This window comes from Erinaceus europaeus, chromosome X (genome assembly GCF_950295315.1).
Source record: "Erinaceus europaeus chromosome X, mEriEur2.1, whole genome shotgun sequence".
In the NCBI taxonomy this organism is placed as follows: domain Eukaryota; kingdom Metazoa; phylum Chordata; class Mammalia; order Eulipotyphla; family Erinaceidae; genus Erinaceus; species Erinaceus europaeus.
The window spans coordinates 89412094-89426028 of NC_080185.1; the positions used below are offsets into that span (position 1 = coordinate 89412094).

The following is a 13935-nucleotide window of genomic DNA, read 5'->3' on the forward strand; positions in this document are numbered from 1 at the left end:
TGGTAGATGAGAGAGAGAGAGAGAGAGAGAGGAGACCATAGCACCAAAGTTTCTTCCAAAGTGGTGAGGGTGGGACTTGAACCTGGGAAAAAGCAGCACACTATTCAAGTGAGCTATTTTGCCAGCCTGGTCACTTTTTCTCTCATTCTTTTTTTAAAAATAGTTATTAATAGTGTTATTTTTGCCATGGCCAGTGATGTTATTGATTTTTAAAAAAATATTTATTTATTGGGAGTCGGGCGGTAGCGCATTGGGTTAAGCGCAGGTGGCACAAAGCGCAAGGACTGGCCTAAGAATCCCGGTTCGAGTCCCCGGCTCCCCACCTGCAAGGGCGTCGCTTCCCAGGTGATGAAGCAGGTCTGCAGGTGTCTGTCTTTCTCTCCCCCTCTGTCTTCCCCTCCTCTCTCCATTTCTCTCTGTCCTATCTAACAACGATGAAATCAATAACAATAATAACTGCAACAACAATGAAAAACAAGAAGGGCAACAAAAGGGAAAATAAATATAAAAAATTAAAAAATACATTTATTTATTATTTATTCCCTTTTGTTGTCTGTGTTGTTTTATTGTTGTAGCTATGATTGATGTCATTGTTGCTGGATAGGACAGAGAGAAATGGAGAGAGGAGGGGAAGACAGAGAGGGGGAGAGAAAGACAGACACCTGCAGACCTGCTTCACCGCCTGTGAAGCGACTCCCCTGCAGGTGGGGAGCCGGGGGCTCGAACTGGATCCTTAATGCCTGTCCTTGCGCTTAACCCGCTGTGCTACCGCCCAACTTCCCATTTTTTTCTTTTAGAGAGTGAGAGACAGAGAAAAGGGGAGACACTGCAGTACCGTCCCACCAATTATGAATCCACCCCTAGCCCCTGCAGGCTGTCCAACTGGGGTGGCCAAGGGCTCAAACCCAGGACCTCATGCATGGTAACATGTGGTCTCTACCATGTGACCCACCTGCAGGCCCCCTGAGAATTTATCTGAGCTGAAGCAAACGCACTGAAACAGGAGTAGAGTGAATGAGTGGTAGGAGGTTAAGACTAAAAAAGAACACGAACCAGACTGTACAGGACAGTAACGTCTTGTGATGACTTGGGCATTAAAGGAATGACCATAACAGCAGTGCTTTGCACAACTTACTGTGTGTTCCAGACACTTCATAGCATTTTCTTTTTTTTAATATATATATATATATATATATATATATATACATATATATTTATTTATTTTCCCTTTTGTTGCCCTTGTTGTTGTTTTATTGTTGTAGTTATTTTTGTTGTTGTTGTTGGATAGGACAGAGAGAAATGGAGAGAGGAGGGTAAGACAGAGAGGGGGAGAGAAAGACAGACACATGCAGACCCGCTTCACCGCTTGTGAAGCAAATCCCTTGCAGGTGGGGAGCCGGGGGGCTCGAACTGGGAACCTTACGCCAGTCCTTGTGCTTCGCACCACGTGCGCTTAACCCGCTGCGCTACCACCCGATTCCCTCATACCATTTTCTATGTCGTTTAATCTCATCCACTTGATGAGGGAGGGAATAAGTTGATTCTTGTACTAGTGAGGAGATAAAAAAAGAAATTCAGGGGGCCAGGCAGTGGGTGACACACCCAGTAGAGCACGCATGTTGTCATGTTCAAGGACCTGGGTTCAAGCCCTGGGTCCCTACATGCAGGAGGAGGTAAAGCTTCATAAGTGAGTGGGGAAGCAGGTTTGCAGGTGTCTTCCTTTCTTCCATTTTTTTTTTTCCTCCAGGGACTCGGTGCCAGCACTACTAATCCACTGCTCCTGGAGGCCATTTTACCCATTTTTGGGGGGTAGTACAGAGAGAAATTGAGAGAAATGGGGAGATACAGAGGGACAGAAAAAGAAAGACACCTACAGACCTGCTTCACCACTCATGAAGCATCCCAGCTGCAGGTGGGGAGCCAGGGGCTCGAACCCAGATCCTCACACGGGTCCTTGCGCTTAGTACTATATGTACCTAACTGGGTGCGCCACTGCCCAGTCCCCCAGCGGTCTGTCTTTCTCTATCTCTCTTTCTCCATCTTCTCTCCTTTTAATTTCTCTCTGCCTCTATCGAAAAAGGAAGAAAAAAAAAAGGGTCACTAGAAGTGATGGATTCGTCACGCAGGCACCAAGTCCCAGTGATAACCCTGGTGATTACAAAATTAATTAATTAATTATTAATTAATTAACTGACAGGGACTGAAGTGGGATCAGGGTTCACACCCAGGACTCCGCAGTTCCAGACTCTTCACTCTGCAGAGGAAGCTTTTAGCTCAGTGCCAAACGCCCTATAGTTTCACAGGACGTGCCCTGTTAGCCAAATATGCAGATAATTTTTTTTCCGGTCATCTCCAAGGCTTCCCTGCTCCAGGCTGACACTTTTAGATAAAGGGAAAGGCAGAGAGAGAAAGGAAGAGAGGGGAAGACACTACAGCTCTGAAGCCATCTCAGGCGCATTGGTCACATGGATAGCAAAACACCACACTGCCCAAGGAAGCTATTGTGCTGGCCCAGATGCTTTTTGTTTCCCCCTCCTGTGTTATCTCTGGGGATCAGTGCCTGCACTACAAGCCCACTATTCCTGGAGGTCATTGTTTTCCTTTTTCTCTGAGAGGGAGGGGGAGAGGGCTGGGCAGACAGCATGACTCAGCAATAGACGTTCATGCCTGAGGCTCTGAGGTCCCAGGTATAATCTCCAAGCACCACCGTAAGCCAGAGCTGAGCAGGACTCTGGTCTCTCTCTCTGTGTGTGCTTTTCTATATCTGTAGTTAAAATTAAAAACTATTTCGGGGGGGGGTCAGGTGGTGGCACACTGGGTTAAGTGCACATGGTACAAAGTGCAAGGCCCTGTGCAATGATCCTGGCTCGAGCCCCTGGTCCCCCACCTGCAGGGGGATCGCTTAACAAGCGGTCTCTCCCCCTCTCTATCTCCCCTTCCTCTCTCAAATTCTCTCTGTCCTATCCAATAAAATGGGAAAAAATGGCCACCAATATCAGTGGGTTCGTAGTGCCCACACCAAGCCCCAGCAATAACTTTGGAAGCAATATATATTTGTGATATTTTTATTTACTAATTATTGGATAGAGACAGAGAGAAATTGAGAGGGGAGTGGGAAGGGGGGAGGGAGACCTGCAGCACTGTTTCAACACTGTGAAGTTTCCCCCTTGAAGGTGCAGACCAGGGCCTTGATCCTGGGTCCTAGTACATGGTGACATGTACATTCAACCACCACCCAGCTCACCCCCTCCCTTCCTTCCTTTTTCCGATAAATGTTGAGAGAAATAAAGACTTAGGGGGGGGTAGGAGGGGGAAAGATACCAAAGCACCACTGGCAAGGTTTCCTTCCCTTCAGACACTCTCATATGGCGGCCAGGAGTTTGAACCCAGGTCCTTGTACAGGGTTAACATGTACACTCTACTGGGTGCGCCACCTGCAGGCCTTTTAGATGACCTCTTCAGCACCTTCCTCCCTCCCACCTTATCCACAGTCGTTCCAGCCTCAACGCCAAGCCTCACGACAGTCTTGACCTGAACTGCGACAGCCGGGACTTCGTGGCTGCCATCATCAGTATCCCTACCCCTCCTGCCAACACCCCGGATGAGAGCCAGCCTTCCTCCCCGGGCAGTGCGGGTAGAGCTGGCAACACCCTCAGGAACTCCAACCTAGGAACCCCTTGCCTCCTCCCGGAGACAGTCAAAATCTCCTCCCTGTGAGGGTGGGGCCTGCTTACTCAGGGGGGTCCTTCTCCATCCTGGGGGACTCCTTTCCAAAGCCATATTTCAGGGAGGCAGAGTGGGCCAGACCTGGGTGGCTCCTCCTGCTCCCTATTTCCCCCCAGAACTATGCAACGAAGTTTCATGGAATGACTCACCAGTGAGCACGTCGCTCCCCTTGGGTCCCCCCACTCAGGCACCCACTTGAGGAGAGGGGAGACTTCTGCTTTTGACTGTGGAGCTTTGGGGGTTCAGGGGGCCCTACCCCTCTGCCCTGGCTTCAGTGGAGAGATACCCTCAGGCTCCACCAGATCCAGATTCCCAGCTTCCAAAGCTTTGAATGCTGCTGGGGAGATGGCGTCATGGTTCTGCAAAAAAAAAGAGAGAGAGAGAGACTTTCCTGCCTGACATGCTGAGGTCCCAGGTTCGATTCCCTGGCACCCACTGGAAACCAGAAACTGGTAGAGGGTGCTGGTTAAAAAAAAAAAAAATCATCGAATCCAAAGCTTGGAATGCAGGCAAAGGCTTAAGGGGCTGTGACCTCAGCGGTAACCTGCCACCCTCAACACATACAGATAGCACAAGCCACCCTCCCCCAGCCCTGCCCGCGCTGCTGGGCACCTAGCAAACTAGCAGTAGCAGCTGCCGCGGTGCCATTATGCGAAGCCTCAGCTGCATTTACATCAGCCCTAATCACCCATCACCAGGGTCCAGCCTCGAGCTCCTCATCTCTTCTCCTCCCGTGTGCCTCCTCCCTGGGTTGGGCTGGAGTCTGGACTGGCCCAGATAAAGGCCCTGGCAGCCAGTGATTGCTGGGCTGTGCCAGGAGTGCGTGGGCCAAGTCTTTGTCCTTAGTTAGGAGTTCAGAAGTGACAGGAGATCGAGGGGCTTGGCTTGTCCCTGAGCTCTGGGAGTCATGGGAAGCCGTGTGTGTGTGTGTGTGTGTGTGTGTGTGTGTGTGTGTGTGTGTGTGTGTTGGGGGGGCTTCTTGATCCCCTCCTCCTCCCTCCCCCACAACTCCTCCTTGCCTCTTCCCCTCTTGTTTCCTCCCTGGGTCACCTTCTGGAACTTTCTGCTCTCAGGCTGCTGTCTTGCAGTATCTCAGGTTCCCTGTTCCCCCAGAACTGTCCCTGCAGAGCTGGCGGCTGAAGAAGCTGTAGTTTCCATCAGTCAATAAAACCCCCAAGTGGAGAGATGAGGACAAGCACCTCCTGGCTCTGTGTACTGGGGGTTGGGGATTGATGGAGAACCCCTCTGGTATCCAGGCTTTTTCAGCTGGCGGGAGGACTCATGGGGTAAGGAAGCAGATGATGTAGTCTGGAAGGTGTAGGGGATATGGTGGGGGTCTAGGGAAAACCTGAGAATTAGGCCAGAAAACCCTGAGCTATGCAGATGTGCTGGCTGGACATGAGCCACGGCCACCTTCCTCACTTCCAGAGAGGGGGAACTGGGATTCTAAAGAAAACTTCAATGGCTCTGGGAGGTGGCACAATAGATAGAGCGTTGGACTGTCAAGCATGAGGTCCCAAGTTCGGTCCTTGGCACTGCTGATGCCAGAGTGATGCTCTGGTCCCCACCTACCTCTCAGCAATAAATATACATGAAAGAAAGAAAAAAAAAATGAAAGGAAAGGAAGAAAAGAGGGGCCAGGTGGTGATGCACCTGGTTAAGTGAGCACATTACAGTGTGCAAGGACTTAGGTTCAGGCCTCTGGTCCCCACCTGCAGGGGGAAAGCTTCACGAAAGGTGAAGCCAGGCTTCAGGTGTCTATCTGTCTCTTCCCCTCTCTATCTCCCCCACCTCTCTTAATTTCTCTTAGTCTCTATTCAGGAATAAGTAAATAAAAATACTTAAAAAAATAAGGGAAGAAGGGAGGGAGGGGACTTCAACTCAGGCATCCTGACAGTGAAGAGTTCTGAACTATACTCTAGTAAAAGCCTCTTTGGGGGGGAGGTCAGGCGGTAGCACAGCGGGTTAAGCGAAGGTGGTGCACAGCACAAGGACCAGCATAAGGATCCCAGTTTGAGCCCCTGGCTCCCTACCTGCAGGGGAGTCGCTTCACAGGTGGTGCAGCAGGTCTGCAGGTGTCTATCTTTCTCTCCCCCTCTCTGTCTTCCCCTCCTCTCTCCATTTCTCTCTGACCTATCCAACAACAACAATAATAACTACAACAATAAAACAACAACAAGGGCAACAAAAGGGAATAAATAAATAAATAAATATATTTTTTAAAAAGCCTCTCTGGGTTAGAGGCTAATTATCTTTCCTGCAGACATTGCCTCCATTCTCCTCTGGGCTGCTGGGATAGCTTGGGACTCAGCTCTGTGGAGCTCCAACAAGGCAGACTGTGACCCCCATGTTGGATGAGCTTTCCAAACTGTGAAGGAGTCCCTTTCTCTTGCTTTAGGCTGCTGATCTGTGAAGTAAAGATCAACTTTTATTCACCAGACTTTTTTAAAAAGTTTTTTTTTTACTTATTTATTAATGAGAGAGGAGGAAGAGAGAACCAGGGTATCAGTCTGGCACATTCGATGTCAAGGATCAAACATAGGACCTCATCCGAAGTCTAACTCTCTAGCCACTGTACAACCACCACCATGACCGACACACACACACACACACACACACACACACACACACTGCTAGACATGACTAACGAGATTTTTAAAACTGTAATTAATTTACGTGGCAGAGACAGAGAGGAATCAAGAGGGAAGGGGATAAACAGGGAGAGAACAAAGGAGACCTCTGCAGCACAACTTTACAGCTCATGAAGATTCCCCCTGCAAGTGGGGACTAGGTCCTTTGCACACTGTAAACTGTGTGCTCTACCAGGTGCACCCCCCACTCAGTCCTTATTAACCAGAGTTTTAACTACATAGAATGTGCTAGCCCAGGACAGGGGAAATGGCAGAATGGTTATGCAAACAGACTCTCATGCCTGAGTCTCCAACGTCCCAAGTTCAACACACTGCACCACCATCAGCCAGAGCTGAGCAGTGCTCTGGTTAAAAAAAAAAAAAAAGAAAAGAAAAAAATGAGGGTAGATAGCATAATGGTTATGCAAAGAGACTCTCATGCCTGAGGCTCTGAGGTCCAGGTTCAGTTCCTTGTACCACCATAAGCCGGAGCTGATCCGTGCTCTGGTAAAATAAATAAATAAATAAATAAATAAATAAATAAATAATAAAGGAAAGAAAAAGAGGGTGCTAGCCCTAAGGAAATAAAGATGGACAAAAGCGACGGTGTTTCTGAACTGCAGTGCTGCACACGGAAGGCGAAAACTTCAGCAAGGATGCCAGTGTAGCTGTGATAGTGAATTACAGGACCCTGGGAGGCATCCTGCTGGCTGACATGAAGAACGGCTTGGGCACTAGCCAAGCAAAAGACCAAAGGAAGACAATGTTGCTGGCAGAGAGAACAACAGGTGCAATTACCTGAAGGGCCCTTGGGGAAGAGTTCAGAGCGGGCTGGGGGAGGGGGGCGGAGGGCCAGGTTGTGAGGGTGAACGCATGAAGACCTTAGAAGGCCAATCACATTGGGAGTCGGGCAGTAGCGCAATGGGTTAAGCGCAGGTGGTGCAAAGCGCAAGGACTGACAGTAAGGATTCAAGCCCCCGGCACCTCACCTATAGGGGAGTAGCTTTTCAAACGGTGAACCAGGTCTACAGGTTTCTCTCCTCCTGTCTTCCCCTCCTCTCTCCATTTCTCTCTGTCCTATCCAACGATAACAACAATAATAACTACGACAATAAAACAACAAGGGCAGGGAGTCGGGCGGTAGCGCCGCGAGTTACGTGCACGTGGCACGAAGCGCAAGGACCTACATAAGGATCCCTGTTCCAGCCCCTGGCTACTCACCTGTAGGGAGTCGCTTCACAATCAGTGAAGCAGGTCTAAAGGTGTCTGTCTTTCTCTCCCCCTCCTCGCTCCATTTCTCTTTGTCCTATCCAACAGCAACGATAACAATAATAACAGCAATAATAACTACAACAATAAAACAAGGGCAACAAAAGGGAATAAATAAGTAAATATTTAAAAAGAGAGAGAGGTCATACCTTCCTACAGACATTTAAGTGATACAAAACTATACTATAAAAAAAGAACAAGAGCAACAAAAGGGAATAAATAAATTTTTAAAAGTATATATATATATATATATATATACACACACACATACATACATACATATAAAGAATGCCAATCACAGAATGTCTTAGAAGCCACACTTGTTGTGTATTTCCCCCTAACAATGTGAGGGAGCTCTGAAGGCTTAGAAACAGGAAAGCTGGGAGTCGGGCGGTGGTGCAGTGGGTTAAGCGCATGTGGCGCAAAGCGCAGGGACCGGCGTAAGGATCCCGGTTCGAGCCCCCGGCTCCCCACCTGCAGGGGAGTCGCTTCACGGGCGGTGAGGCAGATCTGCTGGTGTCTATCTTTCTCTCCCCTCTCTCTCTGTCTTCCCCTCCTCTCTCCATTTCTCTCTGTCCTATCCAACAACAAAGCAACGTCAACAATGGCAATAATAACCGCAACGAGGCTGCAACAACTAGGGCAACAAAAAGGGGAGAAAATGGCCTCCAGGAGCGGTGGATTCATGGTGCAGGCACCGAGCCCAGCAATAACCCTGGAGGGAAAAAAAAAAAAAAAAACAGGAAAGCTGGGAGTCCGGCAGTAGCGCAGCGGGTTAAGTGCACGTGGCGCGAAGCGCAGGGACCCGCATAAGGATCCCAGGTCGAGCCCCTGGCTCCCCACCTGCAGGGGAGTCACTTCCCAAGCGGTGAAGCAGGTCTACAGGTGTCTATCTTTCTCTCCCCCTCTCTGTCTTCCCCTCCTCTCTCCATTTGTCTCTGTCCTATCTAACGACGATGACAACAATAATAACAACAACAACAATAAAAAAACAAGGGCAACGAAAGGGAAAATAAAAAAAATTATAAAAAACAGAAAAGAAAGAAAGAAACAGGAAAGCTAAGATCCAGGAGATGGCACAGTCTTGGACTCAGGGGCCTGGTGGTGGTGCATTTAGTTGAGTGCACACATTACAGTGTGGAAGGACCCAGGTTCAAACCCTGGTCCCCAACTGCAGGTGGGAAATCATGTACAGTGAAGCAAGGCCGTAGGTGTCTCTCTGTCTCTGTCCCTCTCCATCTTTCCCCTTCCCTCTCAATTTCTGTCTCTATCCAATAAATAAATAATAGAATAATAAGTAAGAAAAATTTAAGTCTTGGACTCAAGCACGAAGCCCTGAGTTTGATCCCCAGCATCACATGTACCAGAGTGATGCTCTCTCTCATTAAAAAAGAAAAAAATAAAAACAGGGGAGTCGGGCTGTAGCGCAGCGGGTTAAGCGCAGGTGGCGCAAAGCACAAGGACTGGCATAAGGATCCCGGTTCGAACCCCGGCTCCCCACCTGCAGGGGAGTCGCTTCACAGGCGGTGAAGCAGGTCTGCAGGTGTCTATCTTTCTCTCCTCCTCTCTGTCTTCTCCTCCTCTCTCCATTTCTCTCTGTCCTATCCAACAACAACAACAACAATAATAACTACAACAATAAGACAACAAGGGCAACAAAAGGGAATAAATAAAATAAATATTTAAAAAAACAACAAAAAAAAAAACAACAGGAGGGGTCAGGTAGTGGCACACCTAATAGAGTGCATACATTACACTGTTCAAGGACCTGTGTTCAAGCCCCCAGTCCCCACCGGGAAGGAGGAAGCTTCATGAGTGGTGCAGCAGTGCTGCAGGTGTCTCTCTCAGTCTTGAAATCTGGGACTCCCTGAGTGTGTCACCTCTTGGTCATCACCTTGCGTGTTTTACACCTGGGGAACCTTCAATTTGAGACTTGCTCAATGTCACGTAGCTGGTAATGATTTGCTCCGTCGTGTCTGGAACTCAGATCTTCCTCACTCCCCAGGGACCCTTTCTGGTCACCATGCTGCTGACTTTATTGAGCATTTACAGTGACCTAGGCACAACACCGTGCCCTTTAGCCCTTTATAAACATTCATCTCTGAACCTTAAATTTGTATTATCCTTGCTGTCTAGCAAGTAGAGATTGAAGATGCAGTGAGCAGTAAGTGACTTTGCCCAGAGATTTCAGAGTCAGGAGGGGCAGAGTTATCACTAACTTGTAGCTCTCTAGTTGCTCAATAGCAGGTATTTTTCTTTCTGTCTTAAAGTAATGAATGAGAAAGAGAACTAGCTTTATCATTCAGACATATGCAATGCTGGGGGATAGAACTCGGGACCTCATTCTTTTCTTTTCTTTTTTTTTCCTCCAGGGTTATTGCTGAGCTCGGTCCCTGCACCATGAATCCACCGCTCCTGGAGGCCATTTTTCCCCCTTTTGTTGCCCTTGTTGTTGTAGCCTCGTTGTGGTTATTATTATTACCGTTGATGTTGTTCGTTGTTGGACAGGACAGAGAGCAATGGAGAGAGGAGGGGAAGACAGAGAGGGGGAGAGAAAGATAGATACCTGCAGACCTGCTTCACCGCCTGTGAGGCGACTCCCCTGCAGGTGGGGAGCCGGGGGCTCGAACCGGGATCCTTGTGCCGGTCCTTGCGCTTTGCGCCACATGCGCTTAACCCGCTGCGTCACCGCCCGACCCCCGGGACCTCATTCTTAAGAGTCCAACGCTTTATCCAGTGCGTCAGCACCTGGGATGCCAATAGATTTTTTTTAATAGGTATTTTTCAAAACCCACTGGGAGATGCTGACTGTTGTCAGTTGGTCCCTACATTTTGGCTCAATCCAGGTAAACAGTTTCCGGAAAAGGGCTGTGCCGCGCCTGCGCAGGAGACATAGGGGCGGGGAGGTCAACGTAAGGGCGAGAATGCAGTGCTGCCAAAGGAAGCGAATCTGTTTTCCTAAGCACCCTCAGTCCCCACGGTGCCTGTCCGCCTCCGGGTTGGTCAGTCTGTCCTGAGTGACTGCCTTTCTCAACCTATCGTCGTCCGAGTCGGCCTGTTGCCAGGGTGAAGCGGCATCTAACTCTCTACAGGATGTGGATTTGCAGATGGGTGGGCCCGGAACTGACGTCGAAGCGGCTCGCTAGACTCCGGCAGTGTTGATATTTTCTAGTCAGTGCGTCTGGCTGGGGCCAAGCTGGCAACTAGGGAGGGAGCTGCTTGGACTTTTGCACGCGGGCCAGGCCACGCCGTGGCACCGCAGGGCTCACGCCTGCGCGGCAGAGCCTCGGGGAGAGAAGGAAGGACCCAGGACTCAGACCGCGAGAAAGCATCAAGGTGCTGACTTGGACTGAAAACTGAGGCGGAGGGCACGCGACGGCGAGAGAGAGCTCATCTCTGATTGGTCCGCAGGCATCTTCGAGGCCTGGCGCAGTTTCTTCCATTGGTTGGTGCCTGTGATTGTTGTGGCCGCGGCTGCGATTTTTTTTTTTTTTTGCCCACGTACTTCCCAGCGAGGGGCGGGGCCGTGCCCTACCGCGCGTGCGCTGCTCCCGGGGGCCCCACCCGGTAGTGCAAGAACCTGTGAGGGGGCGGGACGAAGAGGTGCTTGTTTTGGTTCTGTTTCCTTTGAAGCAGAAAGGCCGCGACGAACCTCCGGAGCCCTGAACTTGCTGGACCCCGAGGGAAAACTGCGTCAGAATCCACCGCGGCGCCTTCACAGTGGACTTCACATCCGGGTTCTCCCGCCGGGTGATTCGCGCGTCGCCGAACGTTCTTCAGCCGGTGCCGCCTCTGTCTCTTTATCCGGGTCCCGCCGATCCCGTGGTGCCTCGCGCATCACAGTAGCCCCCTCATCCGGGTTCTATCCCGGCGTGCTTCGCGCCGGGTTTGCTGGGGGCTACTCGGCGGTACCGCCATGACTATTCTCCCGAAAAAGAAGCCGCCGCCTCCCGACTCCGACCCCACCAATGAGCCGCCGCCGCCCGGGCCTCTGCCCCCGGCGCCGCGCCGCGGCGGGGGTGTGGGCGTGGGCGGCAGCGGCTCGGTTGTGGGCGGTGGCGACCGTGACCGTGACACAGGCGTAGTGGGAGCCCGGCCCCGGGCCTCACCCCCTCCTCAAGGCCCGTTACCGGGGGCACCGGGGGCACTTCACCGCTGGGCCTTGGCGGTGCCGCCCGGCGCCGTGGCGGGCCCTCGGCCCCAGCAGGCCTCCCCTCCTCCCTGCGGTGGTCCTGGTGGCCCAGTCAGTGGCCCTGGCGACGCTTTGGGCGCCGCGGCGGCCGGCGTAGGTGCGGCGGGAGTGGTGGTGGGCGTGGGCAGCGCTGTGGGTGTGGGGAGCTGCTGCTCTGGGCCCGGGCACAGCAAGCGAAGGCGTCAAGCCCCTGGGGTTGGCGCAGTCGGTGGTGGCAGTCCGGAACGCGAGGAGGTCGGCGCAGGGTACAACAGCGAGGACGAGTATGAAGCGGCTGCGGCACGCATCGAGGCGATGGATCCTGCCACCGTTGAGCAGGTATGGGGGCCGGGTGGGGGGGTGACAGGGAGTGGGGATGGTGGGGAGGAGCCCCCAGACTGGTGAGTGACCCCTGGAGGGCTGCTGAAGATCCCCTCGAGGGACCTAGGTCTTCTGAAGCCCAGCCCGATCTTTTCCTTGGTAGTTGGGGCTCAAAACACCACTCTTCCTCTGCCAGGACTTGGGGTAAGCGTTTTCAGATGGGGGGGGGGGGTCGGGGGGAGGGGGATGGGCCTGAAGCCTCGTCTATCTAGTTCTCTTTCAGGATCACTGATTCATCAGACTCTTAGGGCCTCATCACCTAGGAATGCCCCCCAAGAATTCTTTAAAGGACTTTGGTCTGTTTTCTAAGGCCTGAGATTTTTCTGTCTTTGGGATTAGATTCTGAGATGTCTCTTCCCCACCCCTGCCTCCCTTAGGGAACCTAAGTAAGGTTAGGACTTAAGAAATGAGATCTGAGTGTCCCCAAGACACCTATGTCTCCCACCATTCACAGAGGTACAAAACAAGCCCATACAGCAGTAGTGACTTCGAGGGCCTGCCTCCCTCCAAGGACTTGACACTTCTCTTTTTCTAGGATCCTTTAAGATCATCTCTTGATATGTTGCATCCCCTTTAGGGAAAAGGGTTTTCTGAGCTGACTTTCCAAAGATACCAGACTTTTCTTGGGGAGATAGGATTCCCCTTTCCATTGGGGAGAAGGGTCAGAATGCATCTCTATGGACCAGAAACGAGAGTTGTCTTATTTTTAATTGACAGGAGTACTTCTGAGTGCTTAGACCTGCATGGGAGAAGAGAGTGAATCCCTCTCCAGGAACAATTTCTTTCTTTTTTTTTTTTAAATCTTTTTTTTTTATTTATTCCACTTTGTTGCCCTTGTTGTTTTATTGTTGTAGTTGTTGTTGATCTCTTTGTTGTTGGATAGGACAGAGATAAATGGAGAGAGGAGGGGAAGACAAAGAAGGGGAGAGAAAGATAGACACCTGCAGTCCTATTTCACCGCTTGTGAAGCGACTCCCCTGCAGGTGGGGAGCCGGGGGCATGAACAGGGATCCTTACACTGGTCCTTGTGCTTAGTGCCACCTGCGCTTAACCTGCTGTGCTACCGCCCGACTCTCTTCTTTTTTTAAATATAGGAAAGTTGAGAGGCAGCTACAGGTATTATGCTGACCTGTGCTGTCAAAGTCTCTCCAGGTTATTCTTGCATGCAGTTGGAGATCCCACGGCTACGACCAGCCATAAGCCTTGGAAACATGTTGTCCAGGAACTTCTTAAAATGATTATCTGCTCTGCCTCCAAACCCAAGTCTTTCTTGAAGCTTCAGTCTTTGAGATACTGGATGTTAAGTACTTGCTGCTTATGAAATAGTGGTTTCAGAGACTGATCCTTCAGCCACTTTAGGAAACAGTGGTCCCTGAAGGTGAGATCTTTAGGGAACCTTTTTTGGAGAATAGTGCCTGTGTATATTCTCTTTGGGAGCCCAAGACTCCCACAGACTGATTTGAGATCTGTCACCAGTTGTGAAGGACTGAAATGTGCTTTAGGGATATGACAGTTCTCTATTCCTCTGCAGGGCTCAAGATTATTTATTTTTTCATAGATAAAGGGAAAAATACAAAGTGAACTAGACCACATCGAGACTTCTTCAACATCTGATGGGTCAGACCCATACCCAGGTCAACACAAGGCAAAACAGTGCACTGTCCAAATGATAATTCACCAATCCAGGCCCAAAATTATTGTTAGGAACATTAGAACACAAGTCTGAAACCACTGTTGAGTTGACATGGCAACAGAGAA

At 50.5% G+C, this 13935-nt stretch overlaps 2 protein-coding genes and 1 non-coding gene across 4 annotated transcripts in view; 2 read left to right on the plus strand and 1 right to left on the minus strand.

Moving 5' to 3' along the window:
• KCND1 (potassium voltage-gated channel subfamily D member 1) overlaps positions 1-6157 on the plus strand; it is a 30626-nt gene extending 24469 nt beyond the window's left edge. Inside the window, exon 7 of the mRNA XM_060183625.1 lies at positions 3492-6157. Within this exon, the coding sequence (XP_060039608.1) occupies positions 3492-3717 (226 nt within the window). The 3' untranslated portion in view covers positions 3718-6157. The remainder of the gene's footprint in view (positions 1-3491) is intronic.
• Positions 6158-10759: 4602 nt separating this feature from the next.
• Positions 10760-13935, plus strand: part of OTUD5 (OTU deubiquitinase 5) — a 52456-nt gene continuing 49280 nt past the window's right edge. Inside the window, exons 1-2 of one of the 2 annotated variants that reach the window (XM_016190968.2) lie at positions 10760-11070; positions 11259-12135. In XM_016190968.2, the coding sequence (XP_016046454.1) occupies positions 11542-12135 (594 nt within the window). In that variant the 5' untranslated portion in view covers positions 10760-11070; positions 11259-11541. The remainder of the gene's footprint in view (positions 11071-11258; positions 12136-13935) is intronic. The other variant, XM_007529408.3, reaches the window with a different exon arrangement.
• On the minus strand, positions 13264-13394 carry LOC132536065 (small nucleolar RNA SNORA44). The gene has a single exon (XR_009547746.1). It is a non-coding gene; the product is annotated as a small nucleolar RNA SNORA44 (small nucleolar RNA).